The 27424-nt window shown below is 41.2% G+C and overlaps 2 protein-coding genes across 3 annotated transcripts; one reads left to right on the top strand and one right to left on the bottom strand.

Annotated features, from left to right (window-relative positions):
* Positions 1-10191: 10191 nt before the first annotated feature.
* On the top strand, positions 10192-18633 carry pla2g15 (phospholipase A2, group XV). The gene is made up of 6 exons (XM_083559922.1): positions 10192-10961; positions 13564-13720; positions 15097-15215; positions 15412-15510; positions 15894-16118; positions 16815-18633. Exons 1-6 carry the CDS (start codon positions 10814-10816, stop codon positions 17324-17326), a joined length of 1260 nt encoding a protein of 419 aa, XP_083416048.1. The 5' UTR covers positions 10192-10813; the 3' UTR covers positions 17327-18633.
* Positions 18634-21119: 2486 nt separating this feature from the next.
* On the bottom strand, positions 21120-27273 carry usb1 (U6 snRNA biogenesis 1). Of its 2 annotated transcripts, none has more exons than XM_083561150.1 (7): positions 27160-27273; positions 26888-27081; positions 24796-24979; positions 24641-24694; positions 24081-24186; positions 23913-23996; positions 21120-21342 (listed from the first exon to the last, which is right to left on the bottom strand). In XM_083561150.1, the coding sequence occupies exons 1-7, from the start codon at positions 27237-27239 to the stop codon at positions 21238-21240; spliced, it is 807 nt and encodes a 268-aa protein (XP_083417276.1). In that variant the 5' UTR covers positions 27240-27273; the 3' UTR covers positions 21120-21237. The 2 variants fall into 2 exon arrangements, with proteins under 2 accessions (XP_083417276.1, XP_083417277.1); XM_083561151.1 differs by having other exon boundaries at positions 27155-27228.
* Positions 27274-27424: the final 151 nt, after the last annotated feature.

The following is a 27424-nucleotide window of genomic DNA, read 5'->3' as shown; positions in this document are numbered from 1 at the left end:
GAATGAATAAGTATTAAATGGCACACAGCAACACAATCGAATGTGACTCCAAAGCAGAGTGCAAAGTAGAGAAGCACAGTCTGAGCGAGCGTGTTATTCTGCTTATAAAACATCAACGTGCTTCATATATGAATGTATGAAATATTGTGTATTTTAATGGTGATAATTAGATTTTATGTTGTGGAACATCTATGAGAACTTAATTCCTGGGTTCATTTACATTAAAGCTGTGATAAGCATTCCTTCACCAGCCTCTGTCATATCTCTCTCTCTCTCTCTCTCTCTCTCTCTCTCTCTCTCTCTCTCTCTCTCTCTCTCTCTCTCTCTCTCTCTCTCTCTTGAAAACTACATCTTTTCTTGAAAGAATAAAGGGCCAACAGTCAAACATGATTGAGGGCCATGTGCTGAAATTGAATGTTGCATTATGCCAAGCTGTATTATATTAAGATTAAAGTTGGCATGGTTTCCTATAATTTCATTATATTAATATATAAATATATAAATAAATAAGAAAAATAAATACATAGAAAACATTACTTTATAATCTGTGAAAGTAGTGCTGTATTATTTTTTACATTTTCTAGTTCAATGAAAATTATAGTACAATTAAAACACAATCATTCTTATTTATAATCATATAAACACCTCACAGGTTGTGACATTAGTCCAATTTAATTAGTCAAAGTGTCACACAAATTTATGTCGTCAAGTGACGTGAAGTGAAGTGACTTTTTCAGTCTTCTCCTACCTGCTGTGAAAACAGAATCAATCCTATTTATAGGACAATTAAATTAAATACCTGATACAGATTTTTTACTATAATTCATTACAGCCATATGCTTGTAATATTAGTGACCTATAATGAGAGACATAAAGCTGGTTCTTATTTTTTTTTAGGTGTTTACAAAGAGGGCTGCAGCTGATTATTGACAATGTCAGAATATTAAAAGTGTAAGAGTCATGTGATTTTTCTTCTCAATGTGCATTTGTTATGTTTATCACACTGAAGATCTGCTCACAGGTGGAGGCACAGCCAAAAAACTGTTTAGTCATTTATTAATTTATAACGTGACTCCAATAGAAGCTACTTTACAATAATTATAGGAGTCAGGTGACAAAAGAACTAAAGAACAGAGACCAGAAAATATGAGGTGTTTATCGGAATTATTCCTTAGCTTGCATTATCATATTTTTATTATTGGAACTATAGTCAAAGTTCGTGTATGTAGACGTGTTGGGGATCTGCTTATTGAAAATTTTACATTATATATTATTTCTGATCAAATGAACGAAATGAACTAAACTAAAAGTTTCGTTCATTTTAATAAATGAGATTTAAAGAACCGAGTCACTTAAATGATCCGAAATTCCCATAATTTTTGAGTGGTTCACCTCTCGAGTCTTCTACTCCGAAGTCGTTCTTTTATCACGTGACTCTCATATACGCTATAAATGTGACTATAGTTGAAGGAAAGAAATGAACTCAATGATTTAAAAAAAAAAAAAAAGATTCGTTCATTTTGATAAATGAGATTCAAAGAACCGAGTCACTAAAATGATCCGATCTTTCCATCACTTTTGAGTGGTTCGCCTCTCGACTCTTCTACTCCGAATTCGTTCTTTTATCACGTGACTCTCATATAAGCTATAAATGTGACTGACGTTAAAAAACCCCAAAGAAATTAACTCAATGACTCTAAAAAAATGTTTCGTTCCTTTTGATAAATGAGATTCAAAGAACCGAGTCACTTAAATGATCCGAAATTCCCCTCACTACTGAATGGTTCACCTCTCGACTCCTCTACTCCGAATTCGTTCTTTTATCACGTGACTCTCATAAAATCTATAAACGTGACTAACGTTAAAAAAAAACAAAGAAATGAACTCAATGACTCTAAAAAAGTTTCGTTCATTTTAATAAATGAGATTCAAAGAACCGAGTCACTAAAATGATCCGATCTTCCCATAATTTTTGAGTGGTTCACCTCTCGACTCTTCTACTCCGAAGTCGTTCTTTTATCACGTGACTCTCATATACGCTATAAATGTGACTATAGTTGAAGGAAAGAAATGAACCCAATGACTCTGAAAAAAAAAAAAAAAAGTTTCGTTCATTTTGATAAATGAGATTCAAAGAACCGAGTCACTAAAATGATCCGATCTTTCCATCACTTTTGAGTGGTTCACCTCTCGACTCTTCTAGTCCGAATGCGTTCTTTTATCACGTGACTCTCATATACGCTATAAAGGTGACTAAAGTTAATGGAACGAAATTAACGAAATAACAAAAAAAAAAAATCGTTTATTTTGATAAATGAGATTCAAAGAACCGAGTCACTTAAATGATCCGAAATTCCCATCGACTCTTCTACTCCGAAATCGTTCTTTTATCACGTGACTCTCATATACGCTATAAATGTGACTATAGTTAAAGGAAAGAAATGAACTCAATGACTCTAAAAAAAAAAAAAAAAAAATAATTTTGTTCATTTTGATGAATGAGATTCAAAGAACCGAGTCACTAAAAGGATCCGATCTTTCCATCACTTTTGAGTGGTTCACCTCTCGACTCTTCTAGTCCGAATTCGTTCTTTTATCACGTGACTCTCATATAAGCTATAAATGTGACTGACGTTAAAAAAAAAACCCAAAGAAATTAACTCAATGACTCTAAAAAAATGTTTCGTTCCTTTTGATAAATGAGATTCAAAGAACCGAGTCACTTAAATGATCCGAAATTCCCCTCACTACTGAATGGTTCACCTCTCGACTCCTCTACTCCGAATTCGTTCTTTTATCACGTGACTCTCATAAAATCTATAAACGTGACTAACGTTAAAAAAAACAAAGAAATGAACTCAATGACTCTAAAAAACTCTCCTTGAACTGCCACCTTAACGTGGTGGAGGGGTTTGAGTACTCGAATGACCCTAGGAGCTATGTTGTCCGGGGCTATATGCCCCTGGTAGGGTCTCCCAAGGCAAACAGGTCCTGGGCGACGGGTCAGACTAAGAGCGGTTCAAAACCCCTTATGAGAGATACTACATCAGGGACCGTGACGTCGCCCGGTATGGCGCAGCCGGGGCCCCACCCTGGAGCCAGGCCCGGGGTTGGGGCTCGTATGCGAGCGCCTGGTGGCCGGGCCTTCCACAGGGTCCGGCCGGGCTCAGCCCGAAGGAGCGACGTGGGGCCGCCTTCCAGTGGGCTCACCACCTGCAGGAGGGACTGTAAGAGGCCGGTGCTAAGAGGATCGGGCAGCAGTCGAAGGTGGAGGCCTCGACAACCCGATCCCTGGACACGGAAGCTAGCTCTAGGGACGTGGAATGTCACCTCGCTGGCGGGGAAGGAGCCTGAGATTGTGCGTGAGGTTGAGAGGTTCCGACTAGAGATAGTCGGGATCACCTCTACGCACGGCCTGGGCTCTGGAACCACACTCCTCGAGAGAGGATGGACTCTTTACAACTCTGGAGCTGCCCATGGTGAAAGGCGTCGGGCTGGTGTGGGTTTGCTTATAGCCCCCCAGCTCAGCCGCCATGTGTTGGAGTTTACCCCGGTGAACGAGAGGGTCGTTTCCCTGCGCCTACGGGTCGGGGATAGGTCTCTCACTGTCGTGTGTGCCTACGGGCCAAACGGCAGTATAGAGTACCCGGCCTTCTTGGGGTCTCTGGGAGGGGTGCTGGACAGTGCTCCGACTGGGGACTCCGTCGTTCTACTAGGAGACTTCAATGCACACGTGGGCAGCGACAGTGACACCTGGAGGGGCGTGATTGGGAGGAACGGCCCCCCTGATCTGAACCCGAGCGGTGTTCAGTTATTGGACTTCTGTGCTAGTTACAGTTTGTCCATAACGAACACCATGTTCAAGCATAAGGGTGTCCATCAGTACACGTGGCACCAGGACACCCTAGGCCGCAGGTCGATGATCGACTTTGTGGTCGTTTCATCTGACCTGCGGCCGTATGTCTTGGACACTCGGGTAAAGAGAGGGGCGGAGCTGTCAACTGATCACCACCTGGTGGTGAGTTGGATCCGATGGTGGGGGAGGAAGCTGGACAGACTCGGCAGACCCAAGCGTACTGTGAGGGTCTGCTGGGAACGTTTGGCCGAGCCTCCTGTCAGAGAGATCTTCAACTCCCACCTCCGGCAGAGCTTTGACCAGATCCCGAGGGAGGCCGGAGATATTGAGTCCGAGTGGACCATGTTCTCCACCTCCATTGTCGAAGCGGCCGCTCGGAGCTGTGGCAGTAAGGTCTCCGGTGCCTGTCGAGGCGGCAATCCCCGAACCCGGTGGTGGAAACCGGAAGTAAGGGATGCCGTCAAGCTGAAGAAGGAGTCCTACCTGGCCTGGTTGGCTTGTGGGACTCCTGAGGCAGCTGACGGGTACCGGCAGGCCAAGCGAACTGCAGCCCGGGTGGTTATCGAGGCAAAAACTCGGGCCTGGGAGGAGCTCGGTGAGGCCATGGAGAAGGACTATCGGCTGGCCTCGAAGAGATTCTGGCAAACCGTCCGGCGCCTCAGGAGGGGAAAGCAGTGCCCCACCAATGCTGTTTACAGTAGAGGTGGGGAGCTGTTGACCTCAACTGGGGATGTCGTTGGACGGTGGAAGGAATACTTCGAGGATCTCCTCAATCCCGCCGTCACGTCTTCCATTGAGGAAGCAGAGGCTGAGGGCTCAGAGGCGGACTCGTCCATCACCCAAGCTGAAGTCACCGAGGTAGTAAAGAAACTCCTCGGTGGCAGGGCACCGGGGGTGGATGAGATCCGCCCTGAGTACCTCAAGTCTCTGGATGTTGTGGGGCTGTCTTGGCTGACACGCCTCTGCAGCATCGCGTGGCGGTCGGGGACAGTGCCTCTGGAATGGCAGACCGGGGTGGTGGTCCCTCTTTTTAAGAAGGGGGACCGGAGGGTGTGTTCCAACTATAGGGGGATCACACTTCTCAGCCTACCTGGGAAAGTCTATGCCAGGGTACTGGAGAGGAGAATACGGCCGATAGTAGAACCTCGGATTCAGGAGGAACAATGTGGTTTTCGTCCAGGCCGTGGAACACTGGACCAGCTCTATACCCTCTACAGGGTGCTGGAGGGTTCATGGGAGTTTGCCCAACCAGTCCACATGTGCTTTGTGGATTTGGAAAAGGCATTCGACTGTGTCCCTCGCGGCGGCCTGTGGAGGGTGCTCCGGGAGTATGGGGTCGGGGGCCCTTTACTAAGGGCTGTCCGGTCCCTGTATGACCGAAGCAGGAGCTTGGTTCGCATTGCCGGCAGTAAGTCAGACTTGTTCCCGGTGCATGTTGGACTCCGGCAGGGCTGCCCTTTGTCACCGGTTCTGTTCATAATTTTTATGGACAGAATTTCTAGGCGCAGCCAGGGGTCGGAGGGTGTCCGGTTTGGTGACGACACGATTTCGTCTTTGCTCTTTGCAGATGATGTTGTCGTGTTGGCTTCATCAGACCAGGACCTTCAGCATGCACTGGGACGGTTTGCAGCCGAGTGTGAAGCGGCTGGGATGAGAATCAGCACCTCCAAATCCGAGGCCATGGTCCTCAGTCGGAAAAGGGTGGCTTGCCCACTTCAGGTTGGTGGGGAGTTCCTGCCGCAAGTGGAGGAGTTTAAGTATCTTGGGGTTTTGTTCACGAGTGAGGGAAGGGTGGAACGGGAGATTGACAGACGGATCGGTGCAGCTTCTGCAGTAATGCGGTCGATGTACCGGTCTGTCGTGGTGAAGAAGGAGCTGAGCCGCAAGGCGAAACTTTCGATTTACCGGTCAATCTACGTTCCTACTCTCACCTATGGTCATGAGCTCTGGGTCATGACCGAAAGGACAAGATCCCGGATACAGGCGGCCGAAATGTGCTTCCTCCGCAGGGTGGCTGGGCGATCCCTTAGAGATAGGGTGAGAAGCTTAGTCACTCGGGAGGAGCTCGGAGTAGATCCGCTGCTCCTCCACATCGAGAGGGGTCAGCTGAGGTGGCTCGGGCATCTGTTCCGGATGCCTCCTGGACGCCTTCCTGGGAAGGTGTTCCGGGCGCGTCCCACTGGGAGGAGACCCCGGGGAAGACCTAGGACACGCTGGAGAGACTATGTCTCCCGGCTGGCCTGGGAACGCCTTGGTGTCCCCCCGGAAGAGCTGGAAGAAGTGTCTAGGGAGAGGGAAGTCTGGGCATCTTTGCTTAGACTGCTGCCCCCGCGACCCGGCATCGGATAAGCGGGAGAAGATGGATGGATGGATGGACTCTAAAAAAGTTTCGTTCATTTTAATAAATGAGATTCAAAGAACCGAGTCACTAAAATGATCCGATCTTCCCATAATTTTTGAGTGGTTCACCTCTCGACTCTTCTACTCCGAAGTCGTTCTTTTATCACGTGACTCTCATATACGCTATAAATGTGACTATAGTTGAAGGAAAGAAATGAACTCAATGACTAAAAAAAAAAAAAAAGTTTCGTTCATTTTGATAAATGAGATTCAAAGAACCGAGTCACTAAAATGATCCGATCTTTCCATCACTTTTGAGTGGTTCATCCTCGACTCTTCTAGTCCGAATGCGTTCTTTTATCACGTGACTCTCATATACGCTATAAAGGTGACTAAAGTTAATGGAACGAAATTAACGAAATGGCAAAAAAAAATCGTTTATTTTGATAAATGAGATTCAAAGAACCGAGTCACTTAAATGATCCGAAATTCCCATCGACTCTTCTACTCCGAAGTCGTTCTTTTATCACGTGACTCTCATATAAGCTATAAATGTGACTGACGTTTAAAAAAAACCCAAAGAAATTAACTCAATGACTCTAAAAAAATTTTTCGTTCCTTTTGATAAATGAGATTCAAAGAACCGAGTCACTTAAATGATCCGAAATTCCCCTCACTACTGAATGGTTCATCTCTCGACTCCTCTACTCCGAATTCGTTCTTTTATCACGTGACTCTCATAAAATCTATAAACGTGACTAACGTTAAAAAAAACAAAGAAATGAACTCAATGACTCTAAAAAAGTTTCGTTCATTTTAATAAATGAGATTCAAAGAACCGAGTCACTAAAATGATCCGATCTTCCCATAATTTTTGAGTGGTTCACCTCTCGACTCTTCTACTCCGAAGTCGTTCTTTTATCACGTGACTCTCATATACGCTATAAATGTGACTATAGTTGAAGGAAAGAAATGAACTCAATGACTAAAAAAAAAAAAAAAGTTTCGTTCATTTTGATAAATGAGATTCAAAGAACCGAGTCACTAAAATGATCCGATCTTTCCATCACTTTTGAGTGGTTCATCCTCGACTCTTCTAGTCCGAATGCGTTCTTTTATCACGTGACTCTCATATACGCTATAAAGGTGACTAAAGTTAATGGAACGAAATTAACGAAATGGCAAAAAAAAATCGTTTATTTTGATAAATGAGATTCAAAGAACCGAGTCACTTAAATGATCCGAAATTCCCATCGACTCTTCTACTCCGAAGTCGTTCTTTTATCACGTGACTCTCATATACGCTATAAATGTGACTATATTTGAAGGAAAGAAATGAACTCAATGACTAAAAAAAAAAAAAAAAAAAAAGTTTCATTCATTTTGATAAATGAGATTCAAAGAACCGAGTCACTAAAATGATCCGATCTTTCCATCACTTTTGAGTGGTTCGCCTCTCGACTCTTCTACTCCGAATTCGTTCTTTTATCACGTGACTCTCATATAAGCTATAAATGTGACTGACGTTAAAAAAAAAAACCCAAAGAAATTAACTCAATGACTCTAAAAAAATGTTTCGTTCCTTTTGATAAATGAGATTCAAAGAACCGAGTCACTTAAATGATCCGAAATTCCCCTCACTACTGAATGGTTCACCTCTCGACTCCTCTACTCCGAATTCGTTCTTTTATCACGTGACTCTCATAAAATCTATAAACGTGACTAACGTTAAAAAAAACAAAGAAATGAACTCAATGACTCTAAAAAAGTTTCGTTCATTTTAATAAATGAGATTCAAAGAACCGAGTCACTAAAATGATCCGATCTTCCCATAATTTTTGAGTGGTTCACCTCTCGACTCTTCTACTCCGAAGTCGTTCTTTTATCACGTGACTCTCATATACGCTATAAATGTGACTATAGTTGAAGGAAAGAAATGAACTCAATGACTAAAAAAAAAAAAAAAGTTTCGTTCATTTTGATAAATGAGATTCAAAGAACCGAGTCACTAAAATGATCCGATCTTTCCATCACTTTTGAGTGGTTCATCCTCAACTCTTCTAGTCCGAATGCGTTCTTTTATCACGTGACTCTCATATACGCTATAAAGGTGACTAAAGTTAATGGAACGAAATTAACGAAATGACAAAAAAAAATCGTTTATTTTGATAAATGAGATTCAAAGAACCGAGTCACTAAAATGATCCGATCTTTCCATCACTTTTGAGTGGTTCATCCTCGACTCTTCTAGTCCGAATGCGTTCTTTTATCACGTGACTCTCATATACGCCATAAAGGTGACTAAAGTTAATGGAACGAAATTAACGAAATGACAAAAAAAAATCGTTTATTTTGATAAATGAGATTCAAAGAACCGAGTCACTTAAATGATCCGAAATTCCCATCGACTCTTCTACTCCGAAGTCGTTCTTTTATCACGTGACTCTCATATACGCTATAAATGTGACTATAGTTGAAGGAAAGAAATGAACTCAATGACTCTAAAAAAAAATAAAAAAATAAAAAGTTTAGTTCATTTTGATAAATGAGATTCAAAGAACCGAGTCACTAAAATGATCCGATCTTTCCATCACTTTTGAGTGGTTCGCCTCTCGACTCTTCTACTCCGAATTCGTTCTTTTATCACGTGACTCTCATATAAGCTATAAATGTGACTGACGTTAAAAAAAAAACCCAAAGAAATTAACTCAATGACTCTAAAAAAATGTTTCGCTCCTTTTGATAAATGAGATTCAAAGAACCGAGTCACTTAAATAATCCGAAATTCCCCTCACTACTGAATGGTTCACCTCTCGACTCCTCTACTCCGAATTCGTTCTTTTATCAAGTGACTCTCATAAAATCTATAAACGTGACTAACGTTAAAAAAAACAAAGAAATGAACTCAATGACTCTAAAAAAGTTTCGTTCATTTTAATAAATGAGATTCAAAGAACCGAGTCACTAACATGATCCGATCTTCCCATAATTTTTGAGTGGTTCACCTCTCGACTCTTCTACTCCGAAGTCGTTCTTTTATCACGTGACTCTCATATACGCTATAAAGGTGACTAAAGTTAATGGAACGAAATTAACGAAATGGCAAAATAAAATCGTTTATTTTGATAAATGAGATTCAAAGAACCGAGTCACTTAAATGATCCGAAATTCCCATCGACTCTTCTACTCCGAATTCGTTCTTTTATCACGTGACTCTCATATAAGCTATAAATGTGACTGACGTTAAAAAAAAAACCCAAAGAAATTAACTCAATGACTCTAAAAAAATGTTTCGTTCCTTTTGATAAATGAGATTCAAAGAACCGAGTCACTTAAATGATCCGAAATTCCCCTCACTACTGAATGGTTCACCTCTCGACTCCTCTACTCCGAATTCGTTCTTTTATCACGTGACTCTCATAAAATCTATAAACGTGACTAACGTTAAAAAAAACAAAGAAATGAACTCAATGACTCTAAAAAAGTTTCGTTCATTTTAATAAATGAGATTCAAAGAACCGAGTCACTAAAATGATCCGATCTTCCCATAATTTTTGAGTGGTTCACCTCTCGACTCTTCTACTCCGAAGTCGTTCTTTTATCACGTGACTCTCATATACGCTATAAATGTGACTATAGTTGAAGGAAAGAAATGAACTCAATGACTCTAAAAAAAAAAAAAAGTTTCATTACTTTTGATAAATGAGATTCAAAGAACCGAGTCACTTAAATGATCCGAAATTCCCCTCACTACTGAATGGTTCACCTCTCGACTCCTCTACTCCGAATTCGTTCTTTTATCAAGTGACTCTCATAAAATCTATAAACGTGACTAACGTTAAAAAAAACAAAGAAATGAACTCAATGACTCTAAAAAAAGTTTCGTTCATTTTAATAAATGAGATTCAAAGAACCGAGTCACTAAAATGATCCGATCTTCCCATAATTTTTGAGTGGTTCACCTCTCGACTCTTCTACTCCGAAGTCGTTCTTTTATCACGTGACTCTCATATACGCTATAAATGTGACTATAGTTGAAGGAAAGAAATGAACTCAATGACTCTAAAAAAAAAAAAAAAGTTTCGTTCATTTTGATAAATGAGATTCAAAGAACCGAGTCACTAAAATGATCCGATCTTTTCATCACTTTTGAGTGGTTCACCTCTCGACTCTTCTAGTCCGAATGCGTTCTTTTATCACGTGACTCTCATATACGCTATAAAGGTGACTAAAGTTAATGGAACGAAATTAACAAAATGACAAAAAAATCGTTTATTTTGATGAACGACATACAACAAAGAAACCACGTCACAGAAATGATCAGATCTTCCCATCACTAGAATAAATGTCGGCGAATATTGCTATCGATGCCACCGGTGAGCGATAGCGCAGCCTGATCAATCAATTTTTGCGATCTCATAGGCACGCCTACTTCCATCGATGCCACCGGTGAGCGATGCAGCAGCCTGGCGGAGCTCGGGGTTAAAAGGGCTTCGGGTGTTTTTCAGACACCAGTTTTTCAGCTTTCGAGCAGCTAGTTAGATCATTCCATCTTCTAGCATGGCTTTACGCTGATACCCATCGATTTAGCTCCGATTGTGTCTGTGTAGAAGTAAGATGATCCGCTGGAAGATGAGTGGTTTCAGCCAGTTTGGGTTGCTCCTGCTGCTGCTGGTGTTATTATTTACATCTCCATTCGCCTTGAGCAGAAGTGTGAGGTGTCCTGAAGGGAAGTCCTGCTCGAACAGACCTCCTGTGGTCCTCAGTAAGTTGATGCATTGACATAAAAAACAACAGGTATTTCTTCATGAACTTCATGAGGTTTGTGTGTCCTTGTTTACTGATGTCCACGTGTGTATTGTTTGGATTCAGTGCTATGACAAGGTTGGGACTGAAACCTAACATGTTGTTGTTGTTGTTGTTGTTTTTAATACATAAATATAGAAGTGTTTTTGTTTGTGTTTTTGTGCTTTGACAGTTCCAGACACACCATGCCTCGATCTCATCCCTGAAATGGATGGTCAGGTTTTGTTAGTTATTGTGTTTAATCTGATTCCCCTACAAATAAACACAATTTGTAAAGATTATGAGAAGCTGAATTTTGGGGAAATATGATGCACACGAGGTTTGGAGTTCCCTCGAGTTGCCTGTGTGGAGATTCATATGACCTCCCAGTCACATGAGGAGAATCAGGGAAGCACATTGTCCCTGCTGTTGCGCAATGTTGGGTTTTTTATAAACAACAATACTGAAAAGGAATATTTTATATGGAAGATCATTAAAAATCAGTATGAAAAGGAATACCGTGAAAGAAAATTGGAGGGGGGAAAAAGATGTCTGATCATTAACAATTATTACGTATTACAATATTGCTAATAATCCAATCTTAAGCTTGGCTTGAGGAATCTATTGAGGTCATGATTTCTGCATGTCGATTATTTCCAGGGTATAAACTCTCATGAATTACACACAAAAAAAAAAAAAAGCAATTGTACTCGTTTTTTTGGTTAATCATTTCCCTCGATTTGTTCATCCACCAACTATCGATCGTCCTTATCATACGACCGTTACAACGCAGGACGGTTCTGCTTTCTCTCAGACACAAACCTCTGCTTATCCATAGGCAGTGTAACACACTTGAGGTGGAAAAAAGTGCTATCTGCAACCTTCTACAAACGTTTACTCGCAAATACTCAGGGTTGACTCCTGTGATTTGAGATAGTAAAAAGGTCAAATGATGTTCCCACTCCCCTGAGACTACGACCAGTTAAGCCCTCCGTTAAGCCGCTCAGGGGCCGGTGATCGATTTTTAGACTAAAGACTAGTGAATGTTTCCGTTATAGTTTGCCTTCTGGGTGCATGTATGTGTGTTTTGCACACGTGTTCACGTCATGTCATGATGGTGTGACATAAGAGTGCATCAGGTATCGATGCGGTTCTTCAGGCTTCTCCAAGTCAAAAACCTTTGAAAGAAAGAATGAGCTGTAGATCCACACAAACCCAGATCATCCAATTTCTGAAACTGAATGAAGAAAGCTTGGTTGGTCAAAACATTGGACTTTTGATTTTGTATTATTGAGCAGTTATGAGGTAAATTTTGTGTGTTGTGCTGCTTAAAATATTCCCATTGTGTAATAGAGGAAAAAATAGCCCCAAAAACAGAATTGTGTGTACTGCATTTTGCTCAAAATATAATATAAGGAAATACTTTTTTAATAGATGTGTGGATTTAGAAAAGGAAAGCGCAGCCCTGACGATACGGCAAGATTCTGTGTTCACAAGTTAAACCACAATGGGTTGTTTTAACCAAAAGTCAACTGTGATAACTTGAACGCTTTATCTATCGTCCAGCCGGCGCACGGGCCACTGTTTGAACACGTGCTAATATCAGAGTGGCGTTTATGCTAACTCTTCATTTCACATCTGTTGCCTCAGCACACAGAGAAAGCCGATAACCAGCATTCCGAAATAAGCCGAGGAAATTTACAACGATATTTAAAACAGTATTGTTCTCTTTTCATCCTTCAATCTGAAACGATTGATGATCAGCCTTATCACGCTCGTGAATGCTTCAGAAGAGAAAACCGAGCATTAAAACGGGTTACACAGTGGGGTGTTTTCGAGTCTGTTTATTCATAAAGTGTTCATTAATTTTCAAGAGCAGCAGATTTGACGGTAGTGCTGACCGCAGGGCAAAATCACAGGTTTAGACGGTTTTATTGAAACACAATTTGCTCTTGTACGATGAACGTTCCACATAAACTGACTGAAAACTTGAGACATGTTTCGTCTCGTATTTATGGAAAGAACAGCCAGAGGCGCTTCCTTTTATCTTTTTATTTATTTATTTATTTTTTTATTATTATTTTAAACTTTCCTAACAGGAGAGCAGGTTTAAGGAACGGCTGTTCAAACACGTGCTAAATTGGTCCATTGAAGTTACCTAACGTTAAACACAAAATTACAAAGTGTGTGTGTGTGTGTGTGTGTGTGTGTGTTTGTTTATTGGAATTACTGGCATTGGAATATAGTCAATGGGATATAACAGCTATGCTCAGACTTGTCCATGATCACACAACAAATCTGATCGAAATTGTAGAGTAAAATGCTACAAATATTATCAAGGACATCTCTGTATCTTATTCTTCAGGCTGCTACCATTAGGGGTCTCCACAGCGAATCATCCCTCTCTATACCCCCCCTGTCCTCTACATCTGCCTGCATGTCTTCCCTTACCACATCCATAAACCTCCTCCTTGGTCTTCCTCTTGTCCTCCTTCCTGGCAGCTCCATCTGCAGCATTCTTCTAGCAATAAGGACTTCTCTGTATTAATCAGTTTATTTAACTCGGTCTTGTTTCTCTGAAGTTCCAGGCGATCTTGGAAACCAGCTGGAGGCGAAGCTGGATAAGCCCAGCGTCGTTCACTACATCTGCTACAAGAAGACCGTAGAGTACTTCACCCTCTGGCTGAACCTGGAGCTGCTGGTGCCTGTAGCCATCGACTGCTGGATCGATAATATGAGGTGAGAATCTATCTTGTGATGTTTAATTGGTGTTTTTAGGACACTGGTGAATCTTAGCTTTACTTTTATATTAAGCTCCACTCTTCTGGGAAGACTTTGAGATTCTGAGTTGCTTCATACTGTCGTTGGCTGTTTATGGAGCTCGCCTTTATGCCATGCTGGAAATGATTTTTGTCTCTAGCATCATATACAATTGGGCACTTCCTGCTTTGTGGCTCCAGTTTGAGGAAAAGCTACATATGAATGTAATGGTCGGGTGTCCACTTTTTTTGTTGTTGTTGTTATTTAGTATATTTGTGTTGGTGTTCCTTAATTTAATTTGGAATCCCAATTTGAATCTCCCAAGGGATGTCAATGCAACATGTAGTTAGATTAGAGAAGTCTGAGACTTTTTTTTTTTTTCTTTTTTCCCCTCCTCCTTCTATTGTGTGTCTGCAGTTTCATGTGTTGTCATGTCCAAATATGTTTTGCTCAGCTGCAGTAGTTCATACTGTATATTTTGATTATTATTATTATTAAATTTTTTTTATAAATAAATACCCTTGTGCATGTTATGACTCCACATGATTAACTTGAAACCCTGTTCTCATGCTTCTTAATCATGTCATTAGACATCGCCAGATGAGGAAAGAGGCCCTGAGCTATTTTTGCTCTTCACTGTTTGGTTCCTCAGACAGAGCTGAATAGCTATAAAAGGCTAAAAGTATGAGCTTAAGCTGTCACATTTTATTTCCTTTTACTGCTCAAAAAGTTGGTTCGATACACTGCGGCTTGTTTCTTTGGCGCTGTGTGTTTGTCTCTTGCCGGCATTTACTGCTAACGAAGGCACGTTAATTTTTGTTCTGAGAAGAAACTGTGCAGAAATGAATCACTTTAAAGAGAATGACGATCACTCAATGATTAATTTAAGCAAGACCTGACTTTAGCCATATGTGGTTCAAACAGATGTATAGGGTGTCTTCGGATGTGGTTGCATGACATTTTCCCTTGAACAAAGAGACCCAAACCTGTTCCAGCATGAGAATACACAAAGCCATGATGCTATGCATCTGTCTGAGTGGAAGATCTTGAGTGGCCTGCTACAGAGCTCTGACCTCAATTCTACTTAACACCTTTGAGATGAATAGGAACGCTGACCACATCCCAGGCCTCCTCACCTCAACTACGCCATAAACACACTTCAAAATCTGGTGAAACATCTTCCCAGAGTGGAGGATATGAGATAAGAGCAAAAGGGAAGTAAATGTGAAATGGGCTGTACATCCTATATAGCCTTGACCTTTCCTATTTTATGTGGTTCTTCTCTAAAATGGTACCACAAAGCTAGAAGCTCACAATCAAATATATATTTGTAATTACATATTTTTGTGCATCAGGCTGATCTACAATCACACTACTCGAAGTACTGAAGCACCTCCGGGTGTGGACATCCGGGTGCCTGGCTTTGGGCAAACCTTCGGCCTGGAGTACCTCGACCCGAGCAAACACAGTGTGGGTGAGTAACAGCTATACATCCAGCAGTGGATGACTTTAGGTGCTTTGGTTTGTTTGCTGGTTCTCTTAACCACTGTGACATAAATGGAGAATATCTAGAGGATCTGAAAGTCACTTCTGCCTTTCAGTTCACTGCAACAAGTGCTGAGAACCTCTTTTAGTCGTCCTCAAGTTTTGTTCTTCTTGATCTGTTACAGGAATGTACTTCTTCACTATAGTGCAGGCCCTGGTGGATTGGGGTTACACCAGAGATGAAGATGTCAGAGGGGCACCTTACGACTGGAGAAAGGCTCCCAGTACGTGAGATTTTGGTTTGTCTATTATAATTTTGCCCCCACATGAACTATAGTTTGATCTCTCTGTAGCTGCATAAATGATTAGAGATGCATTTGCATATTCAGAATCAGAAAGAGCAAAATTCCTCGTATGTTTGCACTTACAAGGAATTAGTTTTGGTGACTAAGCTTCAGATTGCCGTGTGTGTGTGTGTGTGTGTGTGTGTGTGTGTGTGTGTGTGTGTGTGTGTGTGTGTGTGTGTGTGTGTGTGTGTGTGTGTGTGTGTGTGTGTGTGTGTGTGTGTGTGTGTGTGTGTGTGTGTGTGTGTGTGTGTGTGTGTGTTGCACATTTATAATAATATTATTATTGCACAGAAAAAAGTGGTAATTGGGATTTATTCCAGATGAGAATAAGGACTACTTTCTGAAGCTGCAGTTGATGATTGAGGAGATGGCACATAAGTACGGTGGTCCTGTGGTCCTCATCGCTCACAGCATGGGCAACATGTACACGCTGTACTTCCTCAATCAGCAGCCGCAGGCCTGGAAGGACAAATACATCAAGGCGTTTGTGTGCTTGGGGCCTCCGTGGGCCGGCGTGGCCAAGACACTGCGAGTTATGGCCAGCGGTAAGAAATCAATTTCTGCATATGTTCATCGTTTATTGCCGCTGCCACTGGGGGAAGTGGTAGCTTAGTGCTTATGTCTGGGATTTGAACTCATGACCTTTTGGATCCAAAGTCATGCCAAGCTGCCACTCTTGGGCCCTTGAGCAAGGCCCTCAACTGTACAGCTGCTTATTCGTACGAATTTGAACAATTTAAGTCTGCCAAATGCCAAAAATGTTTAGTTTCAGCTTTATTACTGAGCTTTAAGGACACTATCTTTAGAAATCTGTTTTGTATGTTGTATGTCTGACGTGCCAGAAGGCTTTACACATTGAAAGTGAAATCAATACAATCGATTGATCGATCCTTTGAAACGGCGGATAAAGAAAAAGGACTATTTTGGTGTGGTTTCCGTGACCAGCCTGAGGCAGTCGTTGTAGCTTTAGTACGCGTGTAGCATTGTAACATTAAAGCGGGAGCAGAAGTGGAAAAAAATAGATTTGTGAGAAATAGTCGCAACATTTTTATTTTTATTTATTTATTTATTTTTATTTTTTTTATATTTATATATGTGGCAGAACAGGAAAATAAATGCTTTATAGCTTGTCAATTGAAAATCCCTTTTGATGACCTTAAAACAAGATGACTAGAGGATAAGGCCACCTCCAGGTAATCTTTAACGCATTGCTGTATTCCTTCTCTTTCTTTTTTTTTTAGGTGATAATAATCGTATTCCGCTGATCAGCCCTCTGAAGATTCGGACCCAGCAGCGGACTGCCGTGTCGACGCCGTGGCTCTTCCCGTACGCGCACACGTGGCCGAACGACAAACCGATCGTCTCCACGCCCAGCGCCAACTACACCGTGAACGATTACGAGCGTTTCTTTAAGGATATTGGTTTCGAGGACGGCTGGGCCATGCGCCAGGACACTGAGCATCTGGTGCAGGCTTTGCAGGCCCCCGGGGTTCCCGTGCACTGTCTCTACGGGACCGGCATCGACACGGCGGAGGCTTACCGCTACAGCACGTTCCCAGACGCCGAGCCCGAGGTGGTGAACGGCGAGGGAGACGGTACGGTGAACGTACGGAGCGCCGTACAGTGCAAACGCTGGACAGCCGAGCAGAAACAGCCTGTGAAGCTGGTGGAACTGCCAGGGAACGAGCACGTGAACATGCTGCTAAATTTCACTACCGTGAAGTACATTAAAGATGTTCTGCTTTCACCCTGATGCACACAACACTTTCACCTCCACCGTTTTAATAGGAGAAATGAGCAGTCACACCTGACTGGGGAAAAACTCAGTTCTGCTTTTATAACGCGTTTTTTTTTTAATACCCTTTCAGGGTGACTTCTGTTTTAAAAACTTAGTTTTTCGCCTAGAAAAAGCGCTTTGAACGGCTCGCCACTTTAAATACGAGAAACGACAGGGCTCGCTTTCATAACTGAAAATGCCTCAGTTCTGCCTTTTTAGGACTCACACTTGCCCTTTGGTAACTAACCACTTTATTTATTTCTGAAAACATGGTTATGTGGTTACCTGCATCATATCGAGGAGATGGACATGTTACCCCATCTCACAGTCCATATGCATGTTCTTGGGGCAAAATCAGACAAAAACGAGTGCAATTTTATTTTTCGGGTTAAAAAAAAACCTAAATATCAACTACATATTTAAGTTCTGTGCCATTTAAAATGAGTTATCTTCTTCTGATACTAATTTACCCTTTTTTTTCTTCCCTGGAGGAGAACTGAGGCGAACCATAGTACTGCATTGTAATTCTTGTAATTATGCCATAAATGTTTTATCGAATATAAATCAGATGTTATATTTTCAATGATTTGTATTTTTTCTTTTCTTCTCTCGTCTATAAATCGGACGCTAAACAAGACACGACTGCATTTGCAGACCTTAAATATGCTCAAGACAGGGATCTAAACTTTGGCCATTCCTTCAGCAGTAAACTCATGCTGATATGTTTACAGTGAACACGACTGGTTTAAAAAAAAAATTTTGCAGTTTAAATGCCATACTTCCCAGGTTAAAACCTTTCATATACAGTCAAAGGAAGTGTGTGTGTGTGTGTGTGTGTGTGTGTGTGTAAAAAGAATTTGTTTCTTAAGAGATTATTACTTTTTTTTTTCCCCATGAAATCTGTTTGTTCCAAATGTGTCCTTAATCCATTTATTGCAGGTTATATTTATTTCCCATTTGTTCATTCAAAAATCAAGAGAAAGTTTGTTCTTGTTTTGCTGTTATCATTCTGATAAAGTACTGGCTTCTCATACAGCTCATACAAGGAACTCATTAAAGGAAAGCTTGTTTTTTTTTTCTTTTATTGATTTGTTTATATATATATATATTTTTTTGCCTGTTTAAATGGATGTGAGAACTGTATAAATGATGAGAATTTACACATCAGTATTGTTCACTTTAGTGACGAAGAAAATGCTCTTGTGCCTTTTCAAACTTGTCAAGTTTGTATATTGTACACTGGTGAAACAATGTGGATTTTAAACTTAACCTGTCCTGCCTCACTGACTTTTCTCTGGTGTCTATATATAGAGAGCCTAAAATAACTATGCCAACTGACCAGTGAAGCGTGATAATTTGAGCAAGGGCCAAACTGTGATGTCTAGACGACTGGGTCAGAGCATCTCCAAAACTGCAGCTCTTGTGGGATGTTCCTGGTCTGAAGTGCTCAGTATCTATCAAAAGTGCTCCAAGCAAGGAACAGTGGTGAACCGGGGACAGGGTCATGGGCGGCCGAGGCTCATTGATGCACGTGGGGAGTGAAGTCTGGTCCGATCCAACAGACGAGCTCCTGTAGCTCAAACTGCTGAAAAAGTTAATGCTTTTAATGCTCAATGGTCAGGACTGTTTTGGCAGCAAAAGGGGGACCAACACAATATTAGGCAGGTGGTCATAATGTTATGCCTGAAAGGTATTTACAGAAATACATACAGACATACAAGATTTTTCACAAAGGCAATAGTAGCTCAGCATTTAAGGCTTTTTTTGTGGCCTATGAAAAGCACAGCTAAATCTGACAGCATTGTGGCCATCAAAGTGGTTTGAGCTTGAAACCTAACTTTGGTTGTGTGTCACTTTGGAAGAGTGTCCACTAAAAACATACATAATAATGGTACAGTTCAATAAAAGTTGTGATTCAGTGGCATTACATTAATTTGTACTGCAACCGACAAAACAAATAAATTGCCTACATATAATAACTAACGCCATGGTATCCTAGAAACTGGGGAGTCTTTGCCATGACTAAGGATCACTGTGAGGAGCTCCAGACTGCAATGAACATGGTCTTACAGGAGGTGTTGTCAGAAATCTGGTGTTTTGGGATTAATTTCTGTGGCTGAAGTTTTGTAGTGGTTAGAACTGTATATAGTTGCAAGGCTGCAGAAAATGGACAAGTTTGTCTACAAAGGTGATTAGCATGTCTCTTTCATGGAGAACTGAGGCGATGCTTTTAGACTAGAAATCTAGGGTTGTGGTATGTACTTTTCTGAAACTATTAAAGACTCACTCACAAGGTTCTGGAGAACAGACTAGTTAAAACTGGGATTCAGGAGACACCATGCCAGGTTGTGGAACCAACTCTTGTAGGTGTTCATGGGAGTATGGTCCAGTACTGCAGGAAAATTAGTTTTCCGAGTAACTACTTTTGCACAAGCTATTCTTTGGGTGAGTGCAGTGTCTGCTTTCTATTTTAGGTGTATGACAGACTTTTGTCTTTTCTCCAGTCCCATTTGTGGTTTTTATAGACAGGATACCAAGACACAGCAAGGGTAAAGAGGTGTCCAGTTTGGAGAAGTTTGCTATTCTCTTTTCACCATTTCGAGTGGAAGTCCAACGTTCTAAAGCTTTTTTGCTGATCTTTTAGGGAAAAAACTCGGATGCTCCCTTCAGTTTTTGGGGAGACCTTGCCCCTGCTAGAGCTCTAGTTTCTTGGGAACTTTTTCACAAGAAATGAAATATGCAACAGTGGGAAAGACAAAAAAAGATCAGCAGTAGCACTGGTCTGTGGTGGTAGAGCAGGATCTCTGTTTACCAGTCAATCTACGTTCTTAACCTCAACTCTAGTTTACAAGCTGTAGGTAGTGACCTGAGGAATAGTGCTGCAAGTACATACAGTAAAGAAGACACTCCTCCACAAAGTTGCTAGGCTCCCTGTCCAAGAGCTCGTGAAGATATAGGAAAGCCTCGAATTTGAGCCACTACTCACAGAAATCATATCTCCATTGAGTTGTTTTGGGCACCTTACTAGGACGTCCACTTGTTTGTCTCCTCCTAGGAAACTCCTTAGATACACCCAGGACCTGCTGAAGGGATTATAGCTCTCTATTGGCTTTAATTGGTCTTATTTTTATTATTCAAGAAAACCTGTGGTCAGGGTAAAAAAGTCTGCCATGACCTTCCAAGCCTGTTGCCAGTATGACCTTCACCAAGGAGAAGTAAAAGGAATACATGAACAAATCCCCATGAATCACTAGTTCATATCTTACACCTTAGTATACTGTTTATAAATATTCTTCTGGAAACAAAAAAAAAATGTTGGTACAGTAAAATCTTGAGCTTTCCCTGAAAATTAGTGACTTGTTCTAATTTTTGGTTGGCAGCTAAACCTTTCTTTAGTAAAAAGGAACAAATCCTCGCCTAAGGTTCATTGTGCCAGATGTTGCAAAAACATTTCCGAGGTTTTCACTATTAACAGTACAGGAAATAGACATTTCCTCTACAGTTAGTTGAAAACTAAAGCAGGTTCTTTTTCTTGAGGCAAATTGAATGCTGATATGATAAACATCAATCAAGAACAATCCAAAATATAGTGGAACATCTTCCCAGAAGACTGGGGGTTATTATGAGCAAAATGGGGACTACATGTGGAATGAATATTTAAAAAGCCGTGTTTTCTTATTTTCAGGTGTCCGAAAACTTTTATTATATTATATATTGTTTAATAGAAATAAATAGAAATTATTTTATTTTAATTCAGTATCCAAGTAAGTTTAAGTAAGAAATGTTTATTAAAGCATTCACACTAAAATTTTACATTCATCACACCATCAATAAAGTTACTATTAGTAGCTTGTGGCTGTGACAAAAATCCTCCTAACTGCTGTCTGTCACTGCAACGGAAACAGAAAGAATTTATTCCCGCTCTTGCAGCGGAGCTCCTTGCAGTTCAGCCTTATCTGAAAAGGTCCGTCTTCATGGCCGTCCACGAGACTCTGTAGAAGATATACAGACCAGGGGTTATAAAAGTTCAGTAACCTGCATAAAAGCTAGCTGGTCGAGACACTCAAGAAAACAAGGTGATATGAAAAACGTGACGCGGTCAATATCCACATGGTTAGTAAGTGAGCGAGACTTGTTTAGCTGCTCGCATTCATATCGGACGGGGTGCTCGTGTGGTTCAAGGTTTGAAGGTAAAACACCAAAATGTTTCATCTGTAAACTTTTCAGTGCGAACAGGACGTGGAGTCAGATTGAGAAGCTACAAATAACCGATAGCATGTATATATCTAGTGTAAGACCACATGCTGTTTTAATTAGAACCTGTTTCTTACTTATCAGCATAAAACACTGCAACACTTTTGTTTCCCCATTTTTCATGAGCTGAACTCAACGATTTGAGTCTTTTTCCATGTACACAAAAAGCCTTTTTCTCTCAAATACTGATCACAAATCTGTCTAAATCTGTGTTAGTGAGCACTTCTCCTTTGCCGAGAGAATCCATCCACCTCACGGGTGTGGCATATTAAGATGCTGATTATTGCACAAGTCTGCTTCAGGCTGGCCACGATAAAAAGCCACTCTAAAATGTGCAGTTTTATCACACAGCACAAACCTACAGACCGTGCAATTTTTGAGGGCGCGTGCAATCGGCATGCGGACTGCAGGAACGTCCACCATAGCTGTTGCTCCTGAATTGAATGTTCATTTCTTTACCATAAGTCGTCCCCAAAAGAGTTTCAGAGAATTTGGCAGTACATCCAACCGGCCTCACAAATGCATACCACATGTGACCACATGTAACCACGCCAGCCCAGAGCCTCCACATCCAGCGTTTTCACAGCCAAGATTGTCTGAGACCAGCCACTCAGACTGCTGCAACAATCGGTTTGCATAACCAAATAATTTCTGCTCAAACTGTGAGAAAGCGTCTCAGGGAAGTTCATCTGCACACTCGTCGTCCTCAAAAACAAAAGTGTTGCGTTTATAATTTTGTTCAGTATATAACCAATAGATGGATTAAAAAGTTACCACAAAAATGGAGGCTCACATTTGTATTTGAGCATTTAATTTTCCCTTTACTTGAACCAAACCTGTTCCAGCAGCACAATGGTCCACAAAGCCAGCTCCATCAACATGGTAGAACATATGGCAGGTTTCACGACGTCAAATTTAAGACTTTTTCAGGCCACTAGAAATGAAATTTAAGACCTAAATATATATCAGCGGTCCCCAACCTTTTTTGCGCCACAGACCGGTTTAATGTCAGACAATACTTTCACGGTGTGGTGGATAAATACAACAAAATAAAATGATACGAGCGGCATAAAAACTGGTATTTTCTAAATATAATAATACAAATAAATCCACTGTGTTTTGTGTTTTTGTTCATTTTGCTCGCTTGGGGGTTTCAGTTAAGCGGTAATGTATTATGTGTTAGCGGCCGGAGCAGCCCCTTTAAGAAGGTAGCGGATGGAGGTAAGACATGTGACCGAGGCATCATGACATGCATCAAGAGTGAGTCATAGACAGATGTGGTGAAGATAATCCGATAATTTTCCAGAATATAATGCATGTAATGTAATGTAAGTTATGTATTCTTTCTGTGTGGCCCGGTACCAATTGACCCGTGGCTTGAGGGTTGGGGACCAATGACCTGTATAACATCATAAACACACAAACAAATATGTTGTTAGTAACCGGCCTTAACCGAGCCCTAAATTCATCGTTTTCAAGCCAAGTATCGCTAAACTTGCACTTCCTCATAGCTGAAAAATAAAATCCTTTTTCGTGGTACGATCCAAGATGCGCATTTCAATGAGCATTAGAGGCATTGGAAAACTAAGACCTGTTTAAGACTTGGAACAGCAATTGTATGACTTTTTACTTCTACATCAGTTTCCTTGTGGTTGAATGACCAAGAATCTCCTCAAGTACCCTCTAAAATCTAGTGGAACATCTTCCCAGAAGAGTGGAGGTTATTATAATAGCAAATGGGGATAACATGTGGAATGGTACAACCTTATGATCAGATGTATGCACAATTTTATAGTTCCCTACATTGTGTACAATTCTATTCTAATGATGGTATGTGGCTTCATATCTAACTAAAGGAAGCTACGAGGCAGCGCTTTAGTCTTTGGTATACAACAGCGCAAGTGCGCGCATGGAACGGCGTGTGGCGATGAAGTTTCTTGGAAAACGAAGTCGTAAAACCCGCAGGAGACTTCAACAGAGTTTGGTGATGAGACGCTCAGCCGCAGTAAGACATTTAAACGGTGTCAATCTTTTTAAGATGGCTGTATGTCTGTCAACAACGATTCTGGTTGTAGATGGAACCACTGATGACACAGTGAAGCTGTCCATCCTACGATGGTTCAGGCGTACTGACAAACCTTTCTATGATGAAACTTTCCAGGCGTTAAGTGTATAAATATAGCAGGGGAGGAGGTCGAAAAGGGAAACAAGCAGTGTCCACTCCTTAAAATGTGTTCTTTTTTTAATAAACTCAAATGTCCCAGTTTGAATTGAACGTCCCTCATTACTAAATATATATACATCTTACCTGCAACTCTGGTAAACACGTGTTCTGCAGTTTTTCAGTGAAATCACCGACACACCACGCCAGACTCAAGTGAAATGATGGATCCTAGAAAACGTGACGTGAGTAAGTGTGAGTGAAAGCAGGTTTTTTAAATTTTTTTATTCGATTTATTTTTCTTAATCTGCAAACCTCATAATAAGTGCTAAGGTTGAACTCTTCCATGACTGCGTCCACTCTTTTCACAATCTCAAGTAGCTGCATGTTACCTGTAGAAATTTCCATACCGAGGAAAGTCCTGCAAAAAGAGAACAAAACATTTTAATCAGGGTCTAAAATCGGACTCAGCCGCCAATCAGCGCAAATGTAATAAACTTTATGTAGCAGAGAGGATTTCAAAAGGCAAGAATGGGACCAAATTCCAAAAGCAAAACTCCAGAAACTCATAACCTCAATGCCCAGCCATCTTCAAACTGTTTTAAAAAGAAGAGCAGACGCTACACCGTGGTAAACATGCCCCCGTGCCAACTTTTTTTGAGACCTGTAGCAGGTATAAAATTTGAAATGAGTATGGAGACGGGTGATCCGCTGTAGCGACCCTTAATGGGAGCAGCCTGGCTGGAAAAGTCAGCTGTCACAATACTTCTGTTCATACAAGATACGGGTATCTGTTACATTTCCAAAATACCTGAACATATAACGCAGCTTAAAAGAAAAAAATGCGATCCGGTTCGAAATGAGCTAGATCTTACCTCGTTTTTTCTTGATTGGAGTAAACCTTCAGTTTATCTGCTAGACACACAAATCTGCAAAAATCAATGCTTGCAGTTAACTCGGGTCATGAAGCAATCCTTGGGTCAAAGGGGTCGTTTCAGGAAAAAAAAAAGAAAAAACCCCAGATACAGACCCCATGCATGTTGCCAGTGCAGAACGCAGCGCCTGAACAAACGGCTGAATCCAGTGGTGTCGCAGGATCAACGTCTGAGAGAAGCTGACGTGAAACTCCTCGGCCCGGGTCAAGGTGACGCCACGGGCTGCGGCACAACCCCGCAGCTCATCCAGCAACTCTAGGAACACGTCGTCAGGCTCATCTGAAATGGAAACGAGAGTCAGGCCAATGTTTGGATCTGTGAAAATGAACCTACGGTCTGTCAGTGGTTCCCAGTAACTTGCCCATTTTTTCCGAATCTGAAACAGGCATTTGATAGTCATGGTTGGTTACTGCACATGTTCCTGATTTACGATCTATGCGGAAAAGTGTGTAAAAACCTGACAGTCACATCCATATGTGCTTTTAAACATCCCATTCCAGAGTGTCTGGCGAAGAGTCTCAAACAACAAGGTGCAGGTATCTGGAAGTTGAATAATGTCAACTGGATTTTCAATCTGATTAAAGATGTTAAGGGAAGTGAGAGTGGGGTGATAGTGGGAAGGGAAGTTGGAACTCTATACTTCTACACACTCTCCTGCTTACTCTCCTTCTCTGGGGTTTTTACCCCCTAACAACCTCCTAACACCTCCTTGACCATGGAGAACAGAGCCCTACACAGGGGGTGGCCTCAGTGGATAGAGCCACTGCCCCTCTGCCCTCATCTGCCGAGGTGCATCTCTCACCAACCCCATAACCTCAAAGCGAAGTAGATGCTTCACAATCCACAGTACAGTCAGTGGTTGATCCTCTGAATTAATTTGGTACTTTGTTTTTGTATTTCTGACCATAATCATTTGCTCTTAATCAACCTGTAAAAAAAAAAAAACCCAGTTCTTAGAAATAACCTGTAATTGCGAATCACAAAAGATGATGTTATAAAGATATTTCGGGACGTAGCACCAAATTAAAAAAAGGTTTCACTGTAAAAGGAACAGAAAAATGCCAAAATGTAAACCAGGTCATAGTTATTGTTATGATCAGCAATGTGTAATTGTGATGTTCTATCACAACAGCTACAATAAAATCTGAAATTATTATACAGTCTGCTGTCTACTCTTAATTATTTATTTGTAACAACTGGATTTTTTGTATTAAAAACCCACCCCTTTAGTGTTATTTTTTTTGGTTTAGGCCACTGTCCCTTAAAAGGTCAGTGCACAGTCATGCTAGAGCTAATACATGTGCAGAATCCTGCCAAATTCCCTCAGCCTGAAGAAGTGGCTCAGATGATTAGTGAAATCTTTCGATCTAACTGAATCGTATTCCAGAACTATTTAGAAAACTCGAGTTCAGTTCTTACTTCGAGTTTATGGGAGCTTTATTATACGGAATAGGTTTTACCGAAGCCCAAATCCCACCAAGAAGAATCCTAATGCAACTGCATACAAATAAACCGACCAGGCATAACATTGTGACTTTATAACATTATGAAGTGAATAACACTGAATATCTCTTCACCATGGCACCTGTTAGTGTGTAGGATATATTAAGCAGCAAGTGAAGATTTCGTCCTCAACGTTAAAGTGTTAGAAGCAGGAAAAAAGGGGCGAAGGATTTGAGCGAGTTTGACGTGGGCCAAATTGTGACGTCTAGACGACTGGGTCGGAGCATCTCCAAAACTGCAGCTCTTGTAAAATGTTCCTGGTCTGCAGTGCTCAGTGTTTATCAAAAGTGCTCCAAGGAAGGAACAGTGGTGAACCGGTGAAACAGGGAAATGGGCGGCCGAGGCTCACTGATGCACGTGGGGAGCGAAGGCTGGTCCTTGAGGTCTAATTCAACAGACGAACTCCTGTAGCTTAAATTACGGAAAAAAGGGGGGACCAACACAATATTAGGCAGGAGGTCATTATATTATGATCGGTGTATATTATAAATAATCGGGAATTATTCAGGATCATTGTGCCAAAGTCCACGCCAGCTATGGGTGTGACGGTCAGATCGGCATGATATTTTCCCTGCTCCAAAAACACTTGTTGTATCGATTTGTCATGACAGGAACATTTATTTTACTCCATGTATCAGACACAAAAATTCTATCACACATGACACCATGAAGATTATCCCTTACATTGTAGATAAACATAAGTAGCCCAGTTGCCTCTCTCGTGCTGGAAAGACCGGAGTCTTCCTCCATGTTGAGAGGTGTCCTCTATGTGCTGCTCTTCTGAGTCTCTAAACATTTCCTTCACGGATGATGGAAGAGGAAGACGAGGCACAGAGTCCTGACCTGATCCTTGCTTCCTTTTCTTTGCACCTGAAACCCTGAATATCAACACAGTGTTTAGTTTCACATCATGAAACACCACCAGAGAGGATTTATAATGCTCGAACGCACCAAACCTGCTTTCTGGTTTCCTTTGTTTTCTTTTATTGGAAACTTCATTTTCTTCTTCCGAGCTGCTACTGTAACTAACTAACATGTTCAAAATGCAAGGTACAGGTTCATTGAGATTTTTTTGAAACGGTTAAAACAGACGCAATATTAAAAAAAAAAGACGCTTTAAAACATATTCCAAGAAAATTACGAATAAACCTTATTCATATATTTTTTATTTATAACTTGTTACAGGAAATACATTACAGCGTTGTTGTGAAGTCCGGACAC

Source organism: Silurus aristotelis (genome assembly GCF_946808225.1).
Source record: "Silurus aristotelis genome assembly, chromosome: 14".
Classification (NCBI taxonomy): Eukaryota; Metazoa; Chordata; class Actinopteri; order Siluriformes; family Siluridae; genus Silurus; species Silurus aristotelis.
This window is presented reverse-complemented; position numbering and strand designations above follow the sequence as displayed.

What these genes read in the sequence shown, in the direction of transcription:
- pla2g15 (XM_083559922.1), top strand. Translation starts at nt 10,814, where the DNA reads ATGATCCGCTGGAAGATGAGTGGTTTCAGCCAGTTTGGGTTGCTCCTG. An exon ending in CAGACCTCCTGTGGTCCTCA is followed by an intron (nt 10,962 to 13,563) that starts GTAAGTTGATGC and finishes GTTTCTCTGAAG; the next exon opens with TTCCAGGCGATCTTGGAAAC. An exon ending in CCCGAGCAAACACAGTGTGG is followed by an intron (nt 15,216 to 15,411) that starts GTGAGTAACAGC and finishes GATCTGTTACAG; the next exon opens with GAATGTACTTCTTCACTATA.
- usb1 (XM_083561150.1), bottom strand. Translation starts at nt 27,239, where the DNA reads ATGTTAGTTAGTTACAGTAGCAGCTCGGAAGAAGAAAATGAAGTTTCC. An exon ending in CAAAGGAAACCAGAAAGCAG is followed by an intron (nt 27,082 to 27,159) that starts GTTTGGTGCGTT and finishes GTTGATATTCAG; the next exon opens with GGTTTCAGGTGCAAAGAAAA. An exon ending in TACTTATGTTTATCTACAAT is followed by an intron (nt 24,980 to 26,887) that starts GTAAGGGATAAT and finishes TTTCCATTTCAG; the next exon opens with ATGAGCCTGACGACGTGTTC.